Here is a 24,282-nt window from a genome sequence, read left to right on the forward strand (position 1 = left end):
AATCCAGAGTTATCTTACTTTTGTCATAGGAAATAATCCCCCCCCCCCCTCCTTTATTTTTAAGATGGAGCAAAGTTTTTTCAACAAAAATTTTGAAGAATGAGCAGAAGATCTCAAAAACATAAAGTTATATCTATCGTTCCATTAGATTTTTTAAAAATAAAGCAGTTTTTTATTTTAATTTTAGAAATACGCCCTCTAGCGGCCAGAATTAGAAGCTAAAAATAATTTTATTGAATTTCTAGTGGAGATATTAGTCATCAATTTTTTTTCCCGAAATGTATAGGACAAATAGTTTCCGAGATGCAGCCGGTCGATGACTTTAATGGGACACCCGGTACATACAAGGTGTTAACGAAATAAGTACTCAAAATTGGAGAGATGTAAAACATGTCGAAATATGATGAAAACAATAGTAGAGTTTTTGTCAGTGGCGGTCCTTAGGGGAGATACAGCCCCTTGAAGAGGTAACTTAGGAAACGGCTTTTATTTCATAAATTTGAAAATTAAATCACGAAATTTTGGGGTTGTATTACTATTTATATGCTTAATAATCAGTATAATATACAAATTTTACAATTTTTTTTCCCAATTTTCTCTACTTTCTGAACCGAAAATATGAGAAATTATCATATTTTGCGTTAAAAAGGTACTATTGTTAGATTTTAATAGCATGAGCTGTTTTCTAGTAAAATCCATTTCAATAAATTCATTACTTGCTCAAAAATTCCTACTCCAAATTAAATATATCAAATTGTGCCATGAGAAAATTACTAGTTTTATTTAATTTTCCTTTTATACTATTATTATCGTTATCGTATTTGCAATGTAACTGTTATTAAGTCAGGGTTTAGTATCACAGTTAAGTAAATAGTTTTGTAATAAACAGTAACATAAAAAAAATGTTGATAATGAAATGTTATTACTCTTATTATTTAGCAGATAAAAAATTGTAACAAATTCAATTTATGTCTATCCTATTAAAAAAGAAACGGAACTTAAGGAAAGGATGTGAATGTGAAAAGGAAACATATACCATGTCTGCCTTTATTTAATTAGACCAATGAACTAATCCCTCTTAACGTAATCCAAAATATTTTTTAAATAGAACAAAATACTTGTATATACTACGCCAGTCTTACAGTTTGGTCTAACATACGAAGCCACACCAAATGCATACGTCCTCCTCACTCCGTCCACCTCCATTGTCTTGAAAGCCGGACCACCGGAATCTCCATAGCACACATTTTGCCCTAAAAGTTTGATTGACGCTTTATTAAAAATTTAAAATACCAACCACGGAGCAACAGATGCAACAAAATTTAGTGCACGTTGTTTCAAAACTAGAAATTTTAACTCACCTTCTTCAGAAGCTTCCAAACAAATCTGTTCTTTGTATTTAAATCGCTTATGTACCTTTTCACACATCGTGGTATTCAACACCTCAAGAACAATATACTTCAGATACCTACTCCTGATTGCCTCCACCCCACTTTTCCTGCCCCATCCTGCTAGCGTAAGATATTCGCCTACAAGGTCTTCATGTTTTATTGGGTGTCGTGGAATACAAACTGGCTGGACGAATTCTAAAGCATAATAAAGTTTTTAGAGAGAGATAATTTGAAAAATTTAATTGAAAATTGGTGCTAATCGTTGTTTTTCTGTTGGCTATTTTCTAACCTCATCTGTTTGACAACTATAAAAACCATAACTCTACTGGATTATGGAACAAACTTAAACAGACATAAAGGGAGAACTACAGAAGTGCTCTAGAGTTAAAAATACGTGGGTACTTGTTTTTTATCGTAATTTGTTACGATAGCTTCATTTATTTATTTAATAATAGTAAAATAATTCCGAAATTGAAATTTTAATTAATATTTCGTTTAACATTTTGACTCACGAGATGAGAGATGTCTTGTATTATGTTCCTATAGACAGTTTTACAATAATCTCGCGGATAAGACTTTTTTCGAGTAAAAATTTTATTTGCTTGGCCTATACAGGGTGTCTCAGGTTTAAATAACAGGACTTCAAGAGGCTTTAGAAGACCTCATTTTAAGACTAAAAGTTCCTATATATATATGGGTCTTAAAACGCTTCGTTTCTGAGATACAGGGCATTGAATTTTATTTTTGATTTATTTACTTATTTTTTAACTAAATAACCGCTAACAAAAAAAATCATCATGTTGCGGCGAAAGACTATCGCTCCAGTGGTGGAGATAGAGGGGTACCTATTAATATTTTTATAAAAAAAAGTATAGCCGAATTGAAATTTTGCAAATGTTTTCGAAAAATACGAAAGAGCATGTAATTTTACCCAGAAAAGGCCCTCTTGTTCGAAGTCAGTAGGACGTGGCGTTTTCAAGAAAAACCGAAAATACTGTTTAGAAGTCAAATCATAATTTTTAAACATTGTGTTACAACTAAATTAAATAGTTAAAAAATTAGGTTAAAACTGTTTCTAATTAATAAAACGGGAATAAATAAAAAAATAAATAACGAAAATCATATTAAATCAAAGTAAATGTTCGAAATTTAAACCATTTTCTTCGATACATAACTGACACTGACGCTGGATAGAACGTCTCATTTGAATTCAGTTATTGTCTGTGATTTTTTTTTAATATGCTACACACACACACAATTAGAAACTGTAATAAGCGCAAATGTCAATATTAGAATGGCATTTCCAGTGTGATTTGACTACTAAACAGTATTTACGGTTTTTCTTGATTTGACTTCTAAACAGTATTTTCAGTTTTTCTTGAAAACGCCACGTCCTATCGACTTCGGACAAGAGGGCCTTTTCTGGGTAAAATTGCATGCTCTTTCATATTTTTTGAAAATATTTGCAAAATTTCAATTTGGCTATATTTTTTTTTATAAAAATATTAATAGATACCCCTGTATCTCCACCACTGGAATTAAGATGCGATGATTTTCGGTGTCAAATTGTTTGCACTCCAATACTTAGTCATTCACCGCAACATGACGATTTTTTTGTCAGCGGTTATTTAGTTAAAAAATAAATAAATAAAACAAAAATAAAATCCAACGCCCTGTATCTCAGAAACGAAGCGTTTTAAGACCCATACATATAGGAACTTTTAGTCTTAAAATGAGGTCTTCTAAAGCCTCCTGAAGTCCTGCTATTTAAACCTGAGACACCCTGTATATATATATTCTTCATTAACTTCTGTCTTTTCTATCACATTAAATTCTGTAAGAACAACGTCAGTGATGACTTGATTGTCATATCCCTTAGGTTTTTTGTTTTTCTTTTAGTACCGATGTTTTCCAGGTCAGAAGTTTTAATAATTGAAACAACCCGTATGTACATACACTGTTGGAATGGGAATTAAATGAAAGTGAATTATAAAGAGCAAACTATTAAGTACCTTTTTAGCTATTTCAACACAGACAGATCAGCTTTCTATTAAAACTCTCTCTATGACATAGAAGATGACAATTGACAGATAAATTGTTGTGTAAAATGAGACAACCTCCAAATCCGAAGCCAGAGGCTGTGCGGAAGGGGGCTACATATGAGAAAACGCGGATAAACACCCGTGTTATCACATACATTTCAATTACCGTTAAATTTTACCGGCTCTGCTAACTCCAATACCATTAGATCGTTAGTATTTATGACCTGACAATAATCCTCGAAATAATATCCTTTCACTCTGAAATCTTGATGTGGCGGAGCACAATCCTGAGGCGTCGCGCAATCGACGTCACTATTTGCGTCGTGTTCCCCTAACCTGACTCTGAAACCAATCAACAAATGCTTATTTATTATTGAGTATCAGAACAAAAGGAGATTTGTACAGAGTGTCAACAAAATTATCAGCGTTATTGTCATAATACAAGATTTTGCAAATTTGGTAATTTTATAGGCTTTAAAGGTTTTTTGCGGCAACAATTTTTTCATTCACAAATATCGACAAAAATGAATTTAGGATTCATTTTACCTAAAAATTATGGTTAAGAGATTGCTCATATATGTAATAGAAATAATGCTATAATAATGAATAACACAGTCCACAAGGCAAAAAGTATTCAACGTGTGATAGACTAGACCACCATACCCATACGTTGTTGTGGTCATTTGTCCAATGTTATTTGAAGGTTAGTTGTTGTTTTTTGATGGCAACACAATCCACCACGTCCTTGAACGTAAAATTCCTCGCTCTTTCAGAATCAGGGGTCAGAAATCGTGTTACCATAAAAAAATAAGAGTTGACCTTCAAATAACATTGAACAAGAGCTGACTTTGTTAAGCGGACGCCAGATTCAGATTCAGTGACCTCAAAAAACGTATGGGTATAGTGGTCTGGTACGTCACAAATTTTTTCCCGCATCTAGGAATCTTATGGAAATCTAAAAGAATTACATGTTTCAAAATTCCTATAAAATTTTCCTCCCAAAACTCCTGAACGGATTTATCCGTTTCGAAATAAGGTCTTGTCTTATCTAATGATTTGTTTCACACCCTGTATAATGTCCAATGAAGAAACAGAGTAACGAACTCACACATCAACCCTTTCTTCGCAATGTGCCGCCGAAATGACGTAAAATCGGTTAATCAGAACCGCTCCGCAGAAAAAAAACAGTTCGCCGTCTGGATAGTACCTTCCCAGTCTAGCCATCCAGGGAAACTCCCCTAACCTGGCTTGGTCCCCTTTAATGATTCGCGTCGATATGTTGTCATACTTCGACCTACCGCAGTCCTCTGGGAGATATTTCCAGCCAGAACTGTTGGTATAGTCGCCTAAGGTAAAAAAAAACTTTGTATGTCGTCATCGTCACCATCACCATCTTAAGCGAAGTACCAAATGGAAATAGGTCTGCCCCTTAAAACTGTGGTCATAGATGTTCGATATTTATAAGTAGAGCTGTCACAATCCGTCCGCTAGCCATTGGCGTGCTGCCTAGCTGTCAGTTTAGCCGCCAATTTCCTTGCAATCGAACGATTTTGTTTTGCGATTTTAGTTGTCTTTTGATGCATAATTGCCCGTAATTATGTCGAGTGTAGTTGGTGCCAAAAACAACAAATAATTCGCATTATACTGACTTAAAAAAAAAAACAAATATTACAAGTAAGTAGCTGTAAAATTATTAAAAATTATTAATATATAAAAACTATTCAGGTGGAAAACGAAACATATATTTCTTTGGAATAGAAAATAATTTTTTGAAAGTAAAGGAAAATAATGAGTTCTAAAAATATCTATTTAAGCTGCTCCCTTCGTTTAAATGTAATAATAATTCAGTATATACGTACGTATAGAGGTTCGGAAAGTCCCCATGGTTCATCGGCTGTTACGTGAGAGTGATAAAGTAAGTAATAGAAATCCATGCGATAGAGAGGGATGGCTATAATGAAGGCGTCTCATAGTCACCGCCCGTTTCGCCCTTCCATAAATAAGATCCACTTCCACTTGTAATTCAGCGACCGGTGGTCATCTTTGTTTTCGTCGTTTGACTTTTCTTTAATAGATGTCACTACTTATACAATTCCGACTCCGGTATTCCGATATGTTAATACAATGTGTTAACAGAGGGCAGCACAACACGTAACAAAGAAAACTTTTGACAGTAGCTAGTAGATACCTCTGTTTGTAAATCTAGTGACGGCCGATGAACCATGGGGGCTTTCCGAACCTGTATATGTTTAAAAACGTTTAAAATAAATATTAATAAACATAAAGTAATAAGTATTAAGTAGTGCACAACACACGTATAAAAAACTGGCGAAAACCAGAAGACTCAATATATGTTTGATTTAATCTTCATACCTGACTGCATGTAACCTACCATTTGACATAAGTAAATAATAAAACTTTCATTCCTATTGTAATACATACAACTCCGAGTGGAAATAACCATGTCGGACCAGCTTGGAAGTAGACTATTCAATTGTGAAAATATTACATCAGTAGATGTCGAACGGTCGTTCACTTCAGATTAAGGTATTTTATAACCGCCGCGAATAAGTTTCACTTAAACAAGGGGTAGAAACATACCTGATGATGCGATTTATAACGAATCCCATCCAGATTGTGGAACCAATGGCAATAGAATAACATAAATGTTATAATCATTGTTCACTTTATTTAGTGTTGATGATCCGCACGCCTTTGGTGCGCGGCCAATTCTGACAGCTCTATTTATAACAAATTTACCAGTTTTTGTTTTATAAAATCGGAAGTTTTAAAATATGTTGAATATTGCAATAACGGTACTAATAAAATCGACTGACAGCAAGTACAGAAACCAATTGAAAATGTAAAAATTACTTCGAAATATTTTTAATATTAACTAAAGAAAAGTAAAAAATATGGATTTTTAAGTAATTGATTAATTTGAGTTTGTTCTACTGAAAAAACAAATTTTCAAAAATACGTAGTTATATCGTTAAAACAATGTAGTCAATTTATAAATAAAATCACTATGAATGAAATTTTTTGTTCTAGTCGTAGTTAACTGAACAGTCCTTTTTGCATAATAGAACTGAAACTGCGGCATTTTGCGATAGGTTTTGAATAAATATGTTATCTGCTCCCACTATAGTAAATAGACTAATACATTGTTTTTAATGAGGTAAGTGTATTTTACCGTAGAAGTGGAAGTTGCTATGAACAACGGGAGGTAAGTGAGGTAACTTACCTCCCTATGGAAAAAAAGCGATTTCGAGTTATAAATATATATTTTATGAACAAATAAACAGAATAAAATCTCGATAATTATTCCCCTGGCGTTTACTAATTGTCACATTTCTCTCAAAATAATTTGACCGCTCCATTTCAGTCACCGGATGCTCAATATTATCTGTCTATTGATTGCTAATATGTACGTCAAATTCTGTATTAGCCAGTAACGTTGCCGATGTTCTTCGGAATGAATGACCTGTATATGTTTCAGGATGTTCTAGCTTTAAAAACTGTGCAATCTTATTAGGAATCATAGAAAGGGTATTCTTGCCGACTAGTTGGTTGTAACATCTATCTGCTTGATAGCTAATAAGAAAGCGTGAAATTTCAGTTTTCATTTTCAATCTAATCTTGATATATTTCTTGAGAATTTCTAGGTGAGAAACAGAACCCAGACGGGAAGTAATTGTAAACGTACGTGTTATACCATTTTTAAAATCTGGAATTGTAACTACAATAATGTCATCGAAATTTTTAAAATTGACGTCCAAAGTAAGTTTGCATAACTCATCAGAACGGCACGCTCCTGCAATGCCTAAGACCGTCACTATTGCTGACTTGTTCTCTTGTAAAAACATTTGACTTTTTAGATGTATAGCCGTCATTCTTACGTTTCAAAAATGCTCTCAGCTAGGGGTATTTTCATATATCCACGTTCTCCTCTATGAAAATAGTTGACTTAATCATTGAGCATTCACTCCACAAACTCGCCGGTAACTTTAAAGTTCTTTACTTCTCCATGAAATATGCCAGCAGTGACATTTCAGAAACACCAGTATTTTCGTTCTGGCGCTATTCTTTGAAATATCTATATGCGTTCGTCCGTACCGGCTTCTCGGAAAATACAAATTCGCAGGTAGCATTTACTGCACTTTCCATTTGAAAATCACTCATTTTGAAATAATAATTCAAAACCAGCAAAATTGCAACTTTTACGTAGCTTTGTTTATAAACACATTAGAAACGACAAAATCCAAACAAACAAGGCGACTTTGCAAGATTTCGAATAATATCAAAATGAATTGATTAAGAAATGTCAAAAAATTAAAACCTAATCTCTATTTTATGAACTATGAAGAACTGTGGGAGCAGATAAAATGTTATACACCACGCAGCAGTTAAATATAATTTACCAGTTTCGGACTCTATTGCCAGTCCTTGTCCGCTCGGGCGCAAAATCGTCCTCGACTGGTAAATAACTATTTCTTACCTTGTACAGTAGAAACGAGGGCTGACAGAATGCATATAATAAAATTGATCATCCTGTTTGGTATAAAACTCAACAGGTTGTCACTGAATTAATATTTTTAATATCTGACAAAATAAATATCAAAGGCTTTTAAATGATAATTCAATTTACTCTCAGTAACAAGTTTTACATTTTTAATCAATCATATAGTATTGACATATATTTTTATGACTCATATAAAAAAAAATCCGTCAAAGTTATTGCCTGCCTCGATCATAAATAAATCTGTAAAATTGAGTTAAGTAATTTTATTGCTGTTAACGACTATGCTATTTATTTCTTTGAACAAAGAAGCTGATAACGAAATAAAGTTACTCCAAGAACGACCTCCTTAAAAATGTGTACCTTCGCAATGTTCCTTTCTACAGTAGTTGATCCAAATTAGGTCAATTAAATAATGTTTAAAGTTTAAAGTTCAATGGGCGATTAGTGAGTGTTTTTATTTATTTATTACTGTATATATTTTACTTAAAAGCAAAAATAATGACTTAACAAATTAGTTTTATAATTAGTAACATATGCATATCCACATATTAGTCAATATATTGAATGTCTTTCAAAAATTAATACATTTTTTAATAACATTGGAAAATGGCACTGATTACACAAATAATCTGATTTTTTTCTACCAATTTTTCCAGTAAAACTACAAAAAACAGTCTTAAAGATATATACATATAAATTTTTGCCAGTTTCTAATAGGTTCATTGAACAATTTTTTTATTACAGTTTACAGGTATGTGGGAAGTCATTGACCAAAAGACCCTATGGAGAAACCGCAACAGAAATCTACAACTTCTGTATTTACCATTTACCAGTGTTATTTATTATTTATGATACTAGTTGAAGTATGTAGTCCATAGAGTAGTTGTTTCCTTCAATATCAATCTGGATTTAGATATTATTTCATATCTACATTTCTGAAGAACATTGATATCATTTGATGAGATAACCTTTAAAATAGTGTAAAACCGCGAGAGCTAATAATTAGGCTTAGGGCAAGTGCAGAGTCTAATAGAGCCGGTACGGGGTCGGTGGCCTTCACAGCTGACTCGCGTTTTGCACTGTTCAGTTATTTACGGAACCTTGTACTAGACTATGAATGCTGAATACAGAAAACTTCTTGTTTAAATAACTCATCTTTTTATAACCCTTCCTCTTATACAGAATGTTCATTAAGTACTTGTACAAACTTTAAAGGGTGGATTTTTGACTAATTTTAAGACAAAAAGTTCATGTGAAAATGTATCCGCAACGGTTTGGTTCTGTTATTAAATCTCCATAGATCTAATATATTAGATCTACGAAAATCCTCATCCTTAATTGTACTCTCAACGCGCGTAACAGATAATTCCATTAAGAGAGTCACCATCTAGTAGAACAATATTTCAATCAACGCATTTACTAAATAAAAGGACAGCCAGTATGAAGTTTATTTGAGCTTCCTATAAATAGATGGCGCAACTAAGGTGTGGTTATCTTTTAAAATACAGTAAAATTGAAACAAAACTGTATCGAATTCTATAACTTACATCTATCTTTATGTTCGTAGTAGCAATTAGTTTATTAAAATACAAAAACATTTTGCCACAGTGGTGTTTTTATTTAAAATTCTTTATAAAAATTTCTCAAAAATAATACTGAGATGAAACAGATTTGCTTGAAAAATTTAAAGATATCAATACGCTGTCAAAATTTCTTTTTATTGGTACTTGCTAGTTGCAAAATGTTGCTGTTATATAGACATAAGAAGTTGAAATCATCTTGAACTTGAGTTTTTCAAATTCGTTTGTTGACTAAACTTGTAATGCTTGTGTTTTATTTCAAAACCGTACTATTTTCTTCCTATATCCATGCATTACTTTTGGAACCAAACATTTTCAACGATATACAGAAACCATCCTATAGCAATTAACCAATCTGTAATCAAATTAAATATAGCTTTTCAAATACAATTTGCTGTGACAAACTATAGGTACTCTTATTTTCTATATCAATTATGATCAACAATTCTGAAAATTTTTAATATATGTATATTTTTTCCTTTACGTAAAGACTGTTTCTGTCAAACCTTTAAACAATGTTTTCAGAAACTTAATTGCATTTGCATACTTAAACCTTTTTGAAAATAAAATAATCCTTGACTGAAGACAAAGTATTTATTTATCTGGAAAAAGATTAATCTGATTAATAATTACTTCTTATTAATGTTGTCTAAAATCCAGTCAATGTAGTGTGAAACATTGGTATAGATTTTAGGGCCGTATTCACATATTGGATATCCAGCTGAAATAACTCCTACTATGTGTGCTCGATCCTCTCCGTTTAGTGGCATATACCTTGTTGCCGGTCCACCAGAGTCCCCATAACAAGTGCCATTTGCTAAAAAAAAAAAAATGGTTATTGCCTGTTTTTCATTACCAATATACAACGTGTTCCGTTTAACGGCTTAGCTATACAGGAACTTTGCTATTTACTAAACTATTTGTCGTTAACTCATATTCAGTTTTCCGATGTTTCAGGAATAAAAATTCTGCGATACTTTTATCGCAAATAGGCCAGGAAATATACAGGGTGATTCAGAACTTATCCAAAAAAAAATTCTGGATGTACAGGGGACCCTTACAAATACAATTTTGTAAAGAAAAAATCAAAAAGGTCAGTTCAAAATTGATTTAAAAATACACTTCTGCACGACACTGGAAACTGGTCAACTGTAAAACCTGACCTCGCACAATGCGACCGTCATGGCGGTGTGAAAAAATGGACAAAAACTTTCGCAAGGAAAGAAATATGTAAATAGAATTTTATCGCACCTATTTTATATGGGCAAATTCAACTGCTTTTGCCGTTATTAATTAATAACATTAATTTGTGTTTTTAAATAATAAAATCATTTGACATACCCGATGCTGCAACAGCAATTGTTCAAAATTTTATTCACTCACGTGTAAACACATTTGGGTCCATCTTACTCACTTTCTACGAACTAACACAAATGATATTTTGCTTCACCATAACACAAATACTTCACCGTAATACAAGTGTTGTCTTGCTTCACCATAAATTAAAACGATATCCATCAACTCTGAGTTGCTATAAACGCAAGCCATTTTTGACACTAACTACTAAAAAACTGATGTAAATAACACAGATAACAGGTAAAAACTACCGTAAAGACGGATTTCAGTATTAGGAGTCATATGGCTCTCCACGCGTATTGCGAATTACGCTAGAGACTACAGTTGTCCAGCTATGTAGTGGTTTAATGTGCTATAACTTCAATAATTTTGCTCTTAGGAACTATAAGGATTTTACAAAATTTTTTTTTACAATATTGACTCCATTTCTCATGCCGCATCTATTCCCAAATTTTTTTGTATAAGTAACAATACTTATTTCAAATGTTTAAAATGACCTCCATTTGCTTCCAAACACAGAATAACTCTGTTTATCACTCCTTCTCTACAAACACATTCTACTGTTTCTTCATTTAATCTTCGCCATTCTGCTCTTATTTTGTTTTTAAGGTCGTCAACGTTATTTAAAGTAAACTTCTTTTTTGGGTACGACCAAGAAAAGAAATCTATAGGAGTGAGATCAGGAGATCTAGCAGGCCATTTAACACCTTTATGGAATGTTCTTCATCTCTTGCCCTTCTGGGTTTAAAAACTCTTCTTTTCTTTTGAAAACTTCCATCTGCCCCCAAATTCCTATTTTACTTTCCTAAAATTTTATCTGACTGAAGTTGTCTCTGCGGAAAACGATGTTGGTATAAATACTTGCCAACTTTAGCATTCTTTTAGCACTCTCTATAAATTGAAATCATACCTTAGTTTTTCTTGGTTACATTCATGTTATAATTAATTATAGATAGAATAGGTAGGTACAAAATGTCAATTATTTTGACAAACCATTATAGGAACGTCAAAATTTTGTTGTTTCCGCAGCTGGCTATCATTTCCCAGAATAAAGCTACTGAAAGTAGGGCTCACCTTTTTTGCTGTTTTTCTAACAATATTTCTAATGAAACTATAGACTTCCTTATATAGCTAAACGCAGAAAGAAAATATCTTCCAGAATTGATAAAAAAATATATAGTGTGCCATTTGAACAAAAACAGTTGACTATACCAATTTTGACATATGTTACCATGGAGACGATCTAATAATGTCATTTGATAGAGTTTGAGCGGCGATTTAAAAATATATAGAGTTTGTTATAGCTATTTGTTGTGTGTCGATTGGTCTCTTTGGCGCAAAGGTTTCTTTGAATAATTTTAAAATTTTATTCACGGTTTTTCAAATATTTCGCTCGCTGTGAGCTTCGCTGGTATCGCCACCTAGCGGTTTTATAGTTACAACTTCTGTCGGAAATTTAAAGTGACATAGTGACTGAAAGTGTATATGCCAAATACAAGTGATAGATAATACTTTTTATTTAATTAAAGTAACAAGAAGTTATTAGATCGTAATCTATGAATAATATCAGTAAGTAAACAATTTTATTCATTATAATTATTATTTTTAAGATTTTGCACTTCATTTTGTGATTATGTTGACTGCGATTATTAGAATAGGAAAATTTTCCCTCCAAAATTTAATTATACTTGCAATAAATACAGAAATGATTAAAAATATGGTCTAAATAGCAATGTTATTTATTTATTTATTTTTCTAGTCTTGGAAAAATGATTATTTCAATCAAACTGTGATCAAATGACTACTACAAATTACATGACTTTTTTTAGGTAACCATCCTGGCCCATGATTAAATGCTCTACCTACAACAACATAAAATTTTAATTATTATCTAGATAGATTTTAAACATTAATTTTGATCCACGTATCACAACTTACATTTTCAATCAATGTCTATTTTAAAATTGAAGGTTATATTTACTTACTTTTTTCTAATTGCAATCCATTTTTGTCGTTAACCCAGTTTATGAATAGCTTTAGGGAATTTGTAAAATACACAGCCACTGTTGTAACCGTAATTGTAATTTTATAATCTTTGATACAACTTGTGTCTCCCATTTAGAAATATTCTTATGCAGAAGATTTTTAAATTTCCGATCTAAGTTCACTAAGTTGACGCTACTAGCGCTCGCAAATGTTTGACTATCCCCTCTACCTACTTGCTGACAGCGAACACATTACGATTATTATTATTATTTTACTCACCTCTTACTAAACCACGAACTCCCGCGCAGATTTGGGTCTCGTCCAATTTGCTTGTAGTCAAAATTCGACATTCTTCGCGTTCAATCACTGCATTTCTGACGTACATCAGGTTGTCCGGAGGAGTAATTATGGCGGATCTGATCGTACCCCATCCTGCCATATCCATGCTTTCGCCAAGAAGCTGGTCGAGTGGTATGGTATGGCGAGGAAGACAAGCTGGTTGGACAAACTCTAACAAAAGCCGGAATATTACTATATAGATGACGTGGTCTTATTGGAAGTTTTTTTTTGTACAGGGTGATTCATTAACAATGGGAAAGTCGAAAGCTGAAGATACTACACGTGAAATGGTGACCATTGGCGCAAACATGCCTTATCCGAAAGTTGATAGTTGATGCTGAAATTACAACGCGCATCTTATTCGTCGTCTAAAAAAATATAGTTTCACAAATTTTCAAGTTTCTAACCTACATATTTTCAGAATAATCGCAAAAAACGATTTAAAATTTTAACTTTCAACACCCAGTATTTCCGAAACTATCAACTTTCGGATAAGACATGTTTGCGCCCGATTTTCCCATTGTTAATGAATCACCCTGTATATTCTGATAATGCCTTACGAAATTATTTATACAGGGTGTTAACAGAATAAGTACTCAAAATTGGAGAGTATGTAAAACATGTCGATGAAAACCTCAGTGGAGTTTTTGTCAGTGGCGGCCCCTAAGGGAGATACAGCCCCTTGAGTTACCCCTTACTCAAGAAACAGTTTTTATTGCGTAACTTCAAAACGGTTTAATATGAAATCGCGAAATTTTGGGGTTGTATTTCTGTTTATATGCCACTAAAAACTTTTCTTTTATTTTAACTTAACGAAATTACCATTAAATTTAGCCGGAGTCGCTAGCTCTATTAGGGAGAGGTCGTTAACAACTGTGGATCGACAGAAGTCTGCAAATATGTGCCTTTTCACTGCAATATCCTGATGAGAAGGACTGCAAACATTCGAACTGTCGCAGTCTTTATCAGTAGATACAACGTTCTCGCCCACTCGTACCCTGAAACGAATTGCAATTCTATGCATCCTGTTACATAGAATATTATTAGTACTCACAGGGTAGTTTTTTCCTCGCAATGTGCAGCCGAGATGACGTAGTACCTTGAAATTAGTGTGCCACCGCAGAAAAATATTATGCGGTCAATTGACGGCAATCGAATGCCCAGCCTTGCTATCCACGGAAACTGACCGAGCTTGGCTTTGCTCCCAGCAATGATTCGAGCTGACTTTTTGTCGTACCTCGTCTTGCCGCAGTCTTCTGGCAAGTTGCTCCAGCGGGGATCGTCCTTAGTTTCACCTCTAGTTACTACAAATAAAAGTTAAGTTCTCTGATAAAGAAAATGAGACAAGAAAGCTAAGCTACTGGTTTAATAAATGACATCTGTTTTGACTGTTAATCAGTAAACAAAATAAATCTTATAAGTATGATATGTGTCCGAAACCTATATTCCAGTTGAATTAGATCATAGAACCTGAAAACACTGTTAGTAGACTTTTTATTGCGCTTTATGACGGGGAATAGTAGGTACGTCGAATAATATCAAAAAAATAACTCGAAAGAAGTGACGCGAAGCAAATTTAGGTGTTTTTTCACTTTAGTAAAAAAGTGAAAAAACACGTAAATTTGTAACTTTTGATCTAATTGATCAAATCGACCTCACAAAAATTTAAATGAAAGAAAAGTCATCCGGCTATCAAAATTTTGTCTTTAAACTTGAGAAAAAAAATGTAGTACGTATACAAAGTTACGTCATTCTATAATTTTGTACATAATAATAAAACAGCTGTAATTCTTTCAATTTTTAAAATATCTGTAACTTTCACAGATTAATGTTCAAATGACTCTGTTACTTTTTAAGATATTATTTAATGAAATTATTTATAGAGGGAATCTAAAGTAGCCGAGGATCATATATTTTCCATCTATAATTACAGAGGTCATTCTTTTTTGTTAGTAAGGCTATCCTAAAAATAGCCACTCTATTTCATAACAATATCTTAAAAAGTATCGCAAAAAAGCAACACATAATATTTTGGGGTTCCGTAACATTTCAAAGTTTATTTTCATCCAAGACTACTGCCCTTTTTTTATAGTAGTTGTTTGAAATGAAATTAACTTATTGTTAGTTTATCACAGTAACAAACATTTTGTCAAATTCATGCTATTTTATGACATAAATTGCATGAAGTAGTAATTCTGAATATTCTGATAAATTTCATCTTACCACCATAAATAGCAGAAACGCATACTAACAGAAAGTAATGCTTAAAATAGTCCATGTTGGGCCGATGTTAAACTAACAATAACTGCAAAGTCTACATTCGAATACTTTATTAAACAAGAATTCAATTGTTTGCCCACGATTCAATTTTGATGATTAATGAACCGAAAGCTATCAAAAAAATGATTTTTCGATTGTAAAATGTAATTGACTTTTATTCCAATGGAAATAACCTATTTACATGTTTTTGTTAAATCATATTAGAACAACAATTTTTTAGTTGTCTTATAATACATGAGAAATTATATAAATTTAACGAGGTTGTAAAGTGATAGATATAATTTTAGTGTTAAAATTGTGTTGCCTAACCAATGCATAATTAAATCTATAAAATTGAGTTAAGTAATTTTATTATTGTTAACGACTGTGTTACTAATTTTAATTTAAATTAACATGAAGATGTTAATAAAAACTGATTTTTTGCAAGGCATGCTCAGACCTCCTCGAGGTTCTTGCTGGGCAACAATAACAATTTAATATGTTGATTGCATAATTAAAAAAAATTATTTAGAGCATTTTAAATTATTATTGGCTGACGTGAGCAAACCGTTTATTTATTGTCTTTATATGAGCGAAAATATATAAATATGGCAACGTTGCATCTAGGGCGCGTTGTTCATATCGTAGCCGTGCGCAAATTGTGAATAACCGACTGACGTCAGCCGGTCAGTAACAGCCTGAAAAGTGTGTTAAATAATGATTTGAAAATATTTTTTTCTGCTTAAATATGCATTTAATTTTTTTTTAATCACGCCATCGTATTATACTCATTTTTCTCTATCTGTTATTAAAATTAATGATATTATGTCTGAATCACCCTGTATATTTTATTTTCGTTTGAAATCTTATACCTATTTTTTTAACCCAAAATATTACTATTTACTGTGATCCTTCTTTTTGTGTATTCATCTAGAGCTCGATATTTTGTATGTACACAACCTATAGTAAAGGTATGAGCTGTCTCGATCAACACCTTTAAACATAGCAAATCAATGTTTTTAGAAAATGAATTGCTTTTGCAAACGTTCTTAATATTCTTATGGATCATTGTGCCAGGGGGAAATATATTTTTTTTAAATAAAATAAAGTTGGTCTGAAAACAATGTGTTTATCTGGAGAAAGACTCAATTTGTTTGATAATTACTTATATTTAATATTATCCAAAATCCAGTCCATGTAGTGTGAAACATTGGTGTAAAGTGTAGGGCCAAATTCACATATCGCATATCCGTTCGAGACAACTCCTATTAAGTGTCCCCGATCCTCTCCTTTCAATGGCAAATACTTTGTTAACGGCCCCCCAGAGTCTCCAAAGCAACTGCCATTTCCTAAAAAAAAAGACAAAATGAGGGATATGCACCGAAAAGCATGCCGTTTTGATGAATTCCTAAAATCACGTTCTTTTACTGTGCTGGAAGACAATTTACACCAGGAAAATTAGCGAAAATAAAAGAGAAACTCGAAAAAAGTCCTATCCGCGAGATTATTGTAAAATTGTCTAAAGATAATACAAGACATCTCTCGTCTCGTGAGTCAAAAACTTTTATTAGCTAACTTTTGTATTTAAACAAATAAGTGAGGAAAACAGTTTTTTCACTTTGCAGGGAAAACCATCAATTTTAGCGAAAAGTGACTCTCAGACAGCTTATAGGGAGTAAAATTATCTACAAAATGAGACTGGTTAANAACTTTTCTATTTAAACAAATAAGTGAGGAAAACAGTTTTTTCACTTTGCAGGGAAAACCATCAATTTTAGCGAAAAGTGACTCTCAGACAGCTTGTAGGGAGTAAAATTATCTACAAAATGAAACTTGTTAAATTAAAATCGGTTAATAAACAAAAAAGTTATTGCAAAAAAACAAGAAAAGTGCCCATTTTTTAATTTGATTATAACCATCGCATTTATTGTTAAAATTTTATAAAACCTATGACAAAATGAGGGTTTTGTCATAATTCAAAACTGTGACAAAAGTGGGCGCTGTAGGTGCAATAGTTTTCGCACAATTCTATTTGTTTATAACGGAGGCTCCAAAAGTTATGAACTTTAAGCCTCTAATACAGGCGTTAATTTTCAACCAAACATGATTCTGAAAGCGTCATTGTAATCTTAAAGACGCAATTAAGCGACCTATTAAAAAATATCACCGTTATTTTGACATTAACATTCTCAAATTCTGCATTAAAAAACCGTGCGTATTTCGCTTATAAACAAATTGAATAAAATTGTTGCTATTTATGCTACCTCACCGAAAACAGATGCTATGGATAGCTGGCAAAAAAATACAGTTTTAAAATAAAAAAAAGCACCCTCTACGACCAACAGGAGCCAAGATAAGAATTTTTTTAAAAAAAATCGTAGCGCAATTGTTTATAATTGTTTACGACGTAAACTACGACTTCCCCTGAATTGCATTGAAAAATGTGGAAAATTAACGACTCACGAGCCCTTTAAAGAGAAGGTACTCGCTAAGTAAACTGTCCGGCGGCCGGCGGCGTGATGGTGGGGGAAGCTCGTCCAAGCGAGTCGCGCGCGCGAGAAAAGTTAATTCCTAGTTCAAATTGATGCGCGCTGTAAATTTTGCAATATTTCGGCTTCTATTCATCTTAGAAACTTATTTTTTTTTAAACTGGGGTAGCTCGACGAAAAAATAACAATGCGCATATTTACGAATTCGTAGAATAGCCCTGAACGCCAGAAAAAATGTATCTTTTATACTTAATTTGTTTTTATTTACAAAAATGTCACAAAAATTATTGTTAAACGAAATATTAATAAAAATTTCCATTTCGAAATTATTTTACTATTATTAAATATATAAATGATGCTATCGTTCATTTAAAAAGTTATTTTTTTTTATATTAAGTCAAAGTAAACTTACTTTTACAATATTTAGTTATTTAATTACGATTTAAATGTAAAATTAAAGTAAAAATTCCAAATTATTTTCAAATTATTATTTATTGTTAAAAGATTTAAAAAAGAATAAAAAGCATTTGAATTTATTGTAAAATTCTCAATATTAGAAAATATTAATAAAAATAATGCGGTCGGTAAAATTACAATTTTAACTTCTTGAAAGGCGGTGAATTTGATTCCATATCAATTTCTTCATCCGTATCATACGAATCTTTGCAACATAATCAAAATTAATTCAAAAAATATTAATCACAACCATTTTCAGTAATAGATATAATGCAATATAATACAATAATCTAAACTTTAAAATTTTTTCTATTTTTATGAGATATAATAATTTAAAAATAATTTGTGAATGTTTACTTTAATTTTACATTTAAATCGTAATTAAATAGCTAACAAAATATTGAAATAATAAATTTACATTGGCTTAATATGTAAAAAAATAACTTTTTAAATGAACGATAGCTTCATTTATTTATTTAATAATAGTAAAATAACTCCGAAATCGAAATTTTAATTAATATTTCGTTTAATAATAATTTTTCTGACATTTTTGTAAATTAAAAAAAAAATAAGTAAAGAAAATGCATTTTTTCTGGGGTTCAGGTCTATTCTACGAATTCGTAAATATGGGCATTGTTATTTTTTCGTCGAGCTACGCCATTTTAAAAAAAATAAGTTTTTAAGATGAATAGAAGCCGTGCGTCTCGTTTAAAAAAAAAATCTTATCTTGGCTCCTGTTGGTCGTAGAGGGTACTTTTTGGTTTTAAATTTGTATTTCTTGCCAGCTATCCATTGCATCTATTTTCGGTGAGGTAGCATAAATAGCAACAATTTTATTCAAATTGTTTATAAGCGAAAAACGCACGGTTTTTTAATGCACAATTTGAGAATGTTATTGTCAAAAAAACGGTGATATTTTTTAATAGGTCGCTTAATTACGACTTTAAGATTACAATGACGCTTTCAGAATCATGTTTGGTTGAAAATTAACGCCTGTACAGAGGCTTAAAGTTAATAACTTTTGGAGCCTCCGTTATAAAGTAATAGAATTGTGCGAAAACTATTACACCTACAGCGCCCACTTTTGGCACACTTTTAAAGTATGAAAAACTTGTCTTCAACTTGCCCTCAACTTGTCATAGGTTTTATAAAATTTTAACAATAAATGCGATAATTATGAACAAGTTAAAAAATGGGTACTTTCCTTGTTTTTTTTTGCAATAACTTTTTTGTTTATTAACCAATTTTAATTTAACAAGTCTCAATTTGTAGATAATTTTATTCCCTACAAGCTGTCTGAGAGTCACTTTTCGCTAAAATTGATGGTTTTCCCTGCAAAGTCAAAAAACTGTTTTCCTCACTTATTTGTTTAAACTGAAAAGTTAGCTAATAAAAGTTCTTGATTCACGAGATGAGAGATGTCTTGTATTATGTTCCTATAGACAATTTTACAATAATCTCGCGGATAGGACTTTTTTCGAGTCAAAATTTAATTTGCTTGGCCTAATTATCTTTTTTTTTGGAAAATATGTTACTTTACATCCACCTGGATTGGTAGAACGTCGATTATTTCTCAGATATATTAGTGGAAAGTGTCCTCGAATGGTGGTCGGTATTCATAAAATCAGTGCCGTAAAAATATATAAAATAAAATATAAAACTCTTTTATTGTGCATTCTTTTTGATTTTTGATTTAATCGGTGTGATTCAATGTAGGGTCGTAGGTTTGCAGATGGTGGACTCTCCTTCCACTGAAGGTAAATTTTGAAGAGCTTTTTTGTCTGGTGAGTGCCTTTTACTACTTTTACTCTGTCCAGACTGTTTTATTGCTCTGAAATATCCCCGTTTTGTTTAGTCGTCGGGCGCCAATAAAATTCAAAAGAATTTATAAACTTGTTCTTTGGTTTTTTGTTCTCTTTTCTTTCTTCTGCTATTGTTAGAGTTTATTAGTTATAGGAGAACTAGTATATTGCAGACGAGTTTGAATTAAGCTGCTAATGCAAGAGGTGAGTATATTAATTTGATATATTTACAAATAAGAGGCAAAAATATATATATTTAATAGAATAACTGGTCCAACAAAGTATAAGTAAATATAAATAATAATAAATTTTGCTCACTTTCATCGCCCTCAAGACTACAACATTCCTTATGTTCCGGCGTATCTTACATTAAAATAACAGCACTTTTTTTTTTATCGAAAACCCGTGTTATCCTTAGAATTTGGAAATGTCCGTAGTTTTAAAATTTTACCTACCTCTTACTAAACCACGAACTCCCGCGCAGATTTGGGATTCCAGCACTTCAGTTCTAGACACAACGTTACATTCATCGCGCTCGATCACAGCATTATTGATGTACATCAAGTTGTCCGGAAGCATCTCTCTTATGGAAGACATCGTACCCCATCCTGATATTTGTACAGGCTGGTTAAGGAGTTGATCGAGAGTTACGGTATGGCGAGGAAGACAAGCTGGTTGGACAAACTCTAACAAAATAGAAAATGTTACTATCTAGATGATAAAGAGTCTTGTTAGTTGTTTTGGAAATAGCACAAAGTTTTTTTCAATGTCGGAGGCAGACCTAAGACAACTGAAAATATCAATGGGAACGTTTTTTTTTTGGATTCTAATGAATTACCATTAAATTGAATAGGTCTCTCCAGTTCTATTATAGACAGATCATTGTAAAATGTTGTCGCACAGAAGTCCGCAAATATGTGCCTTTTTACCAGAATGTCCTGATGAGGAGGACTACAGACCCTCGAGTTATCGCAGTCTATAACAGAGGATACGATGTTCTCTCCCACTCTTACCCTGAAAAGAATTGCTTAGAGCATCCTGTTACATAAAATATTATTAGCACTCACAGGGTAGTTTTCTCCTCACAGTGTGCAGCGGATATGACGTAATACCTAGAAATTATGGTACCACCACAGAAAAATGATATGGGTCTCATTGGATGTGAGTGAATGCCCAGCCTTGCTATCCACGGAAACTGACCGAGCTTGGCTGCGCTCCCACCAATGATTCGAGATGACTTTTTGTTGTACCTCGTCTTGCCGCACTCTTCTGGTAATTTGCTCCAGCGGGGATCGTCCTTAGTTTCACTTACTACAAATAAAAGTTAACTTCGACATTCGCCTGGTTGTAACTCGCTTTGTACTGCTCTGATAAAGAAAGTGAGAAAAGAAAACTGAACAGGTGTCTGGCCTTGACTGTCGTTATATCAAAATACTCAGAAAAACACCTTTTATGACATGAATCCTAATTTTAGTATGAAATTATTAATCTCCAGTCGTGGGCATTCAAAAATAAGTTTTTTATTTTATTTTTGATAATTTACCTACTTTATTTTAAGATGTTTGTTAGTAATTTTTTTTCTATAATAGTTTTAAAAGTAGTCGAAGATGAACATAAATCTTTTATCTAAAACGTAGTGGTTGCCAAGAGTGCCTGAAGCAGGCTTTTGTTTTTCTTTTCTTTAATTTGTTGGTAAGAAAATATGTCCATAGTTTCCCAACGTAGTTTATTATAGTAACAAACATTTGATCAAATTCATGTATAGAGTCAGTCTACATATACTGAGAAATATCATCTTACCACCGTAAATTGCAGAAACGCATATTAACAGAAAGTAAAGCTTCAAAGAGTCCATATTGTGCCAATGTTAAACTAACTATAAAATCTACATTTGAAAACTCGGTAAACAAGAATTAAGTTGTTGCCCACGGATCAATTTTGATGATTAATGAACCATAGACCTATGAAAAAACTTATTTTTCGGTTGTGAAATGTAATTTACTTTTATTCTAGAGGAAATAACCTGTTTACAGCTCTATATTCATCTCGTTCGATACCTTATATTTTTATTAGATTATATTAGAATTTAGAAATTCTAATTGCTTTGTTTTGTACATTTAATTGAAGAGTTATATGAAACTTATCTTTTGTTTGGAAATTACATTTGTGTTAAAATTTTAAATAAAATAAATCAAGTTAGATTTAAAACTATGAATTTACCTAATTAATTATTTATTTTATATTAATTCACTTGAAATTAATGTTTTTAGAATTGTGCGTCGATTTCCAATTTTGGTACGATGACGACCTCCTCACCGTGGTCTTCGTCATCGACATCGTCATCGTCAACGCCAGCATCATCGTCATCGCCATCGCCATCGCCATTATCATCGTCATCGTCATTACCGTCATCGTCATCGTCATCATCATCGTCATCGTCATCCTCATCGTCCTCCTCATCATCATCGTCCTCCTCATCGTTCTCATCGCCATCGTCTTCGTCATCGTCATCGCCTTCTTCATCGCCATCGTCATCGTCATCGCCATCGCCATCTTCATCGTCATCATCTTCATCGTCATCATCTTCATCATCGACAACAACGTCATCATCTTCATCATCGTCATCATCGTCGTCATCGTCGTCATCTTCGTCATCGTCGTCATCTTCGTCATCATCGTCATCCTCGTCGTCATCCTCGTCGTCATCCTCATCGTCATACTCATCGTCAATTTCCAATCCAATCCCAATCTCCAATCTCAAAGGAATTTAAAGCACTTTAAGTTCTGTGGTTTGCAGGTTTTTTGAGCCCTTTGTTTTTTAGATTTGTAAGCTAAAAGGGGTCAGGAAAATAAGTTTTGGAGCTTAGTTTTGAGCTTCTAACGCTCATAACTCAGTCAAATTTTGTCCTACAAAAATTAAAAAAAAAACGCAAATTGTTCAGTAAGAAAAAACCTACAATTTCTTATTCTATCATTTTTTTTATAACTTTGTTAGTTTCTGAAATATGTTGAAAAAAGGCGATTATAGCTATTTTCGAAATTGACTTCAACTCCTGGAAGTCATAACTCGGGTTCTATACCACCTAAAAAATCAATCTCTTTGCTATTTTAATAGCAAAGAGATTGCAGTGACTGGACTATATTTAAAATTTTCTACCTTGCAAAATTTTAAGTATTAGCCACTGGTATTGGGAATAAAATTATTTTCACGTTTTTTTTACTACTACTATCCCCACATTTTCCAGTTCATTTTTTGCTCTTTATCCATGTTCCAATGACTAAATAAACACGCTCCATCGAAGACCAGTTCCAGTCTTCGCCAGGAAACTATCAAACCTATAAAAATCCTATTAGCTCTGCCAGAACTAATTGGTCGGTGATTTCCACCGAGCGTAAACGCGCTCGGGCTCTGGTATTTCCAAGGCTGTCCGTATATCCAACAAGTCTGTCTGAGATCATGGGTCATCAACAAATCGACGACGGCGACATTTAACACCGCCAGTCGATACACACGCGCGTACCACTGTTGCCGATGCTCGGACCTGTTTGTTTGTGATTGTCTTCAAGTGAACAATGGGCCCGGAAAAGGCTCTTCTGGCCCTAGTGCATGTTTTGGGGGTGGTAGTTTTGTGCAGCGGGCGTAAGTATTTCAGTTTTAAAGTAAGATGTTCGCCCATAAAGGAACCTGTTTTATTCGCGTGAGAAACCTTGATCAAAATGCGTTTGAACCAACAATTTAGTTTTGTTGTGTTACTGCTTTTCTTGATTTTTAAAACATGTGCGTAATAGAGCCGGACGTAGTTGAAGACACTGATTGTCCTTTGTGAAGTTTAAAAAATATATGATGATATCGACCTTCGAATAGTTGCCAGTTTTGACCACAAGGGAGCTTAGAGAAATACCGCAGTTTTGGTAAATAATCAAGGGGAACTCTTGCAATAAAGTTTGCAATATCAGGTTACTAAGAAACCATTAGAAATTATTTTTCATAAAGACAAGCGTGTGTATTACTTATAGTAACAGTTTTAGAACTACTTCAGTTGTTCTATATCTAATTATG

The 24,282-nt window shown here is 32.7% G+C and overlaps 5 protein-coding genes across 5 annotated transcripts in view; 1 reads left to right on the top strand and 4 right to left on the bottom strand.

Moving 5' to 3' along the window:
• Positions 1-1,068: 1,068 nt before the first annotated feature.
• On the bottom strand, positions 1,069-8,039 carry LOC108917264 (melanization protease 1-like). The gene is made up of 5 exons (XM_018723770.1): positions 7,932-8,039; positions 4,542-4,779; positions 3,600-3,775; positions 1,362-1,586; positions 1,069-1,253 (listed from the first exon to the last, which is right to left on the bottom strand). Exons 1-5 carry the CDS (start codon positions 7,981-7,983, stop codon positions 1,069-1,071), a joined length of 876 nt encoding a protein of 291 aa, XP_018579286.1. The 5' UTR covers positions 7,984-8,039.
• Positions 8,040-10,124: 2,085 nt separating this feature from the next.
• LOC108917292 (anionic trypsin-2-like) lies at positions 10,125-15,520 on the bottom strand. The gene is made up of 5 exons (XM_018723806.1): positions 15,440-15,520; positions 14,271-14,520; positions 14,039-14,214; positions 13,157-13,387; positions 10,125-10,352 (listed from the first exon to the last, which is right to left on the bottom strand). Exons 1-5 carry the CDS (start codon positions 15,492-15,494, stop codon positions 10,165-10,167), a joined length of 900 nt encoding a protein of 299 aa, XP_018579322.1. The 5' UTR covers positions 15,495-15,520; the 3' UTR covers positions 10,125-10,164.
• A 1,116-nt stretch (positions 15,521-16,636) lies between these two features.
• LOC108917265 (transmembrane protease serine 9-like) lies at positions 16,637-22,080 on the bottom strand. The gene is made up of 5 exons (XM_018723771.1): positions 22,023-22,080; positions 21,290-21,533; positions 21,061-21,236; positions 20,678-20,908; positions 16,637-16,824 (listed from the first exon to the last, which is right to left on the bottom strand). The coding sequence occupies exons 1-5, from the start codon at positions 22,075-22,077 to the stop codon at positions 16,637-16,639; spliced, it is 894 nt and encodes a 297-aa protein (XP_018579287.1). The 5' UTR covers positions 22,078-22,080.
• Positions 22,081-22,488: 408 nt separating this feature from the next.
• LOC108917266 (phosphopantothenoylcysteine decarboxylase subunit VHS3-like) lies at positions 22,489-23,490 on the bottom strand. Its single transcript, XM_018723772.1, has 3 exons — positions 23,459-23,490; positions 22,713-22,978; positions 22,489-22,544 (listed from the first exon to the last, which is right to left on the bottom strand). The coding sequence occupies exons 1-3, from the start codon at positions 23,488-23,490 to the stop codon at positions 22,489-22,491; spliced, it is 354 nt and encodes a 117-aa protein (XP_018579288.1).
• A 116-nt stretch (positions 23,491-23,606) lies between these two features.
• Positions 23,607-24,282, top strand: part of LOC108917267 — a 35,932-nt gene continuing 35,256 nt past the window's right edge. Inside the window, exon 1 of the mRNA XM_018723773.1 lies at positions 23,607-23,862. Coding sequence (XP_018579289.1) covers positions 23,796-23,862 — 67 coding nt within the window. The 5' untranslated portion in view covers positions 23,607-23,795. The remainder of the gene's footprint in view (positions 23,863-24,282) is intronic.

Source organism: Anoplophora glabripennis, unplaced genomic scaffold (genome assembly GCF_000390285.2).
Source record: "Anoplophora glabripennis isolate ALB-LARVAE unplaced genomic scaffold, Agla_2.0 scaffold22, whole genome shotgun sequence".
NCBI lineage: Eukaryota > Metazoa > Arthropoda > Insecta > Coleoptera > Cerambycidae > Anoplophora > Anoplophora glabripennis.

What these genes read in the sequence shown, in the direction of transcription:
- LOC108917264 (XM_018723770.1), bottom strand. Translation starts at nt 7,983, where the DNA reads ATGATCAATTTTATTATATGCATTCTGTCAGCCCTCGTTTCTACTGTA. An exon ending in CCTCGTTTCTACTGTACAAG is followed by an intron (nt 4,780 to 7,931) that starts GTAAGAAATAGT and finishes TTTTTACCTTAG; the next exon opens with GCGACTATACCAACAGTTCT. An exon ending in TGCGAAGAAAGGGTTGATGT is followed by an intron (nt 3,776 to 4,541) that starts GTGAGTTCGTTA and finishes GATTGGTTTCAG; the next exon opens with AGTCAGGTTAGGGGAACACG.
- LOC108917292 (XM_018723806.1), bottom strand. Translation starts at nt 15,494, where the DNA reads ATGGACTATTTTAAGCATTACTTTCTGTTAGTATGCGTTTCTGCTATT. An exon ending in CGTTTCTGCTATTTATGGTG is followed by an intron (nt 14,521 to 15,439) that starts GTAAGATGAAAT and finishes TTTTATTTGTAG; the next exon opens with TAACTAGAGGTGAAACTAAG. An exon ending in GACTCCGGCTAAATTTAATG is followed by an intron (nt 13,388 to 14,038) that starts GTAATTTCGTTA and finishes GGCTTTTGTTAG; the next exon opens with AGTTTGTCCAACCAGCTTGT.
- LOC108917265 (XM_018723771.1), bottom strand. Translation starts at nt 22,077, where the DNA reads ATGGACTCTTTGAAGCTTTACTTTCTGTTAATATGCGTTTCTGCAATT. An exon ending in CGTTTCTGCAATTTACGGTG is followed by an intron (nt 21,534 to 22,022) that starts GTAAGATGATAT and finishes TTTTATTTGTAG; the next exon opens with TAAGTGAAACTAAGGACGAT. An exon ending in GAGACCTATTCAATTTAATG is followed by an intron (nt 20,909 to 21,060) that starts GTAATTCATTAG and finishes CTATTTTGTTAG; the next exon opens with AGTTTGTCCAACCAGCTTGT.
- LOC108917266 (XM_018723772.1), bottom strand. Translation starts at nt 23,490, where the DNA reads ATGGATAAAGAGCAAAAAATGAACTGGAAAAT. An exon ending in CAAAAAATGAACTGGAAAAT is followed by an intron (nt 22,979 to 23,458) that starts GTGGGGATAGTA and finishes AATTCCTTTGAG; the next exon opens with ATTGGAGATTGGGATTGGAT. An exon ending in TGACGATGACGAAGACGATG is followed by an intron (nt 22,545 to 22,712) that starts GCGATGAGAACG and finishes TCGATGACGAAG; the next exon opens with ACCACGGTGAGGAGGTCGTC.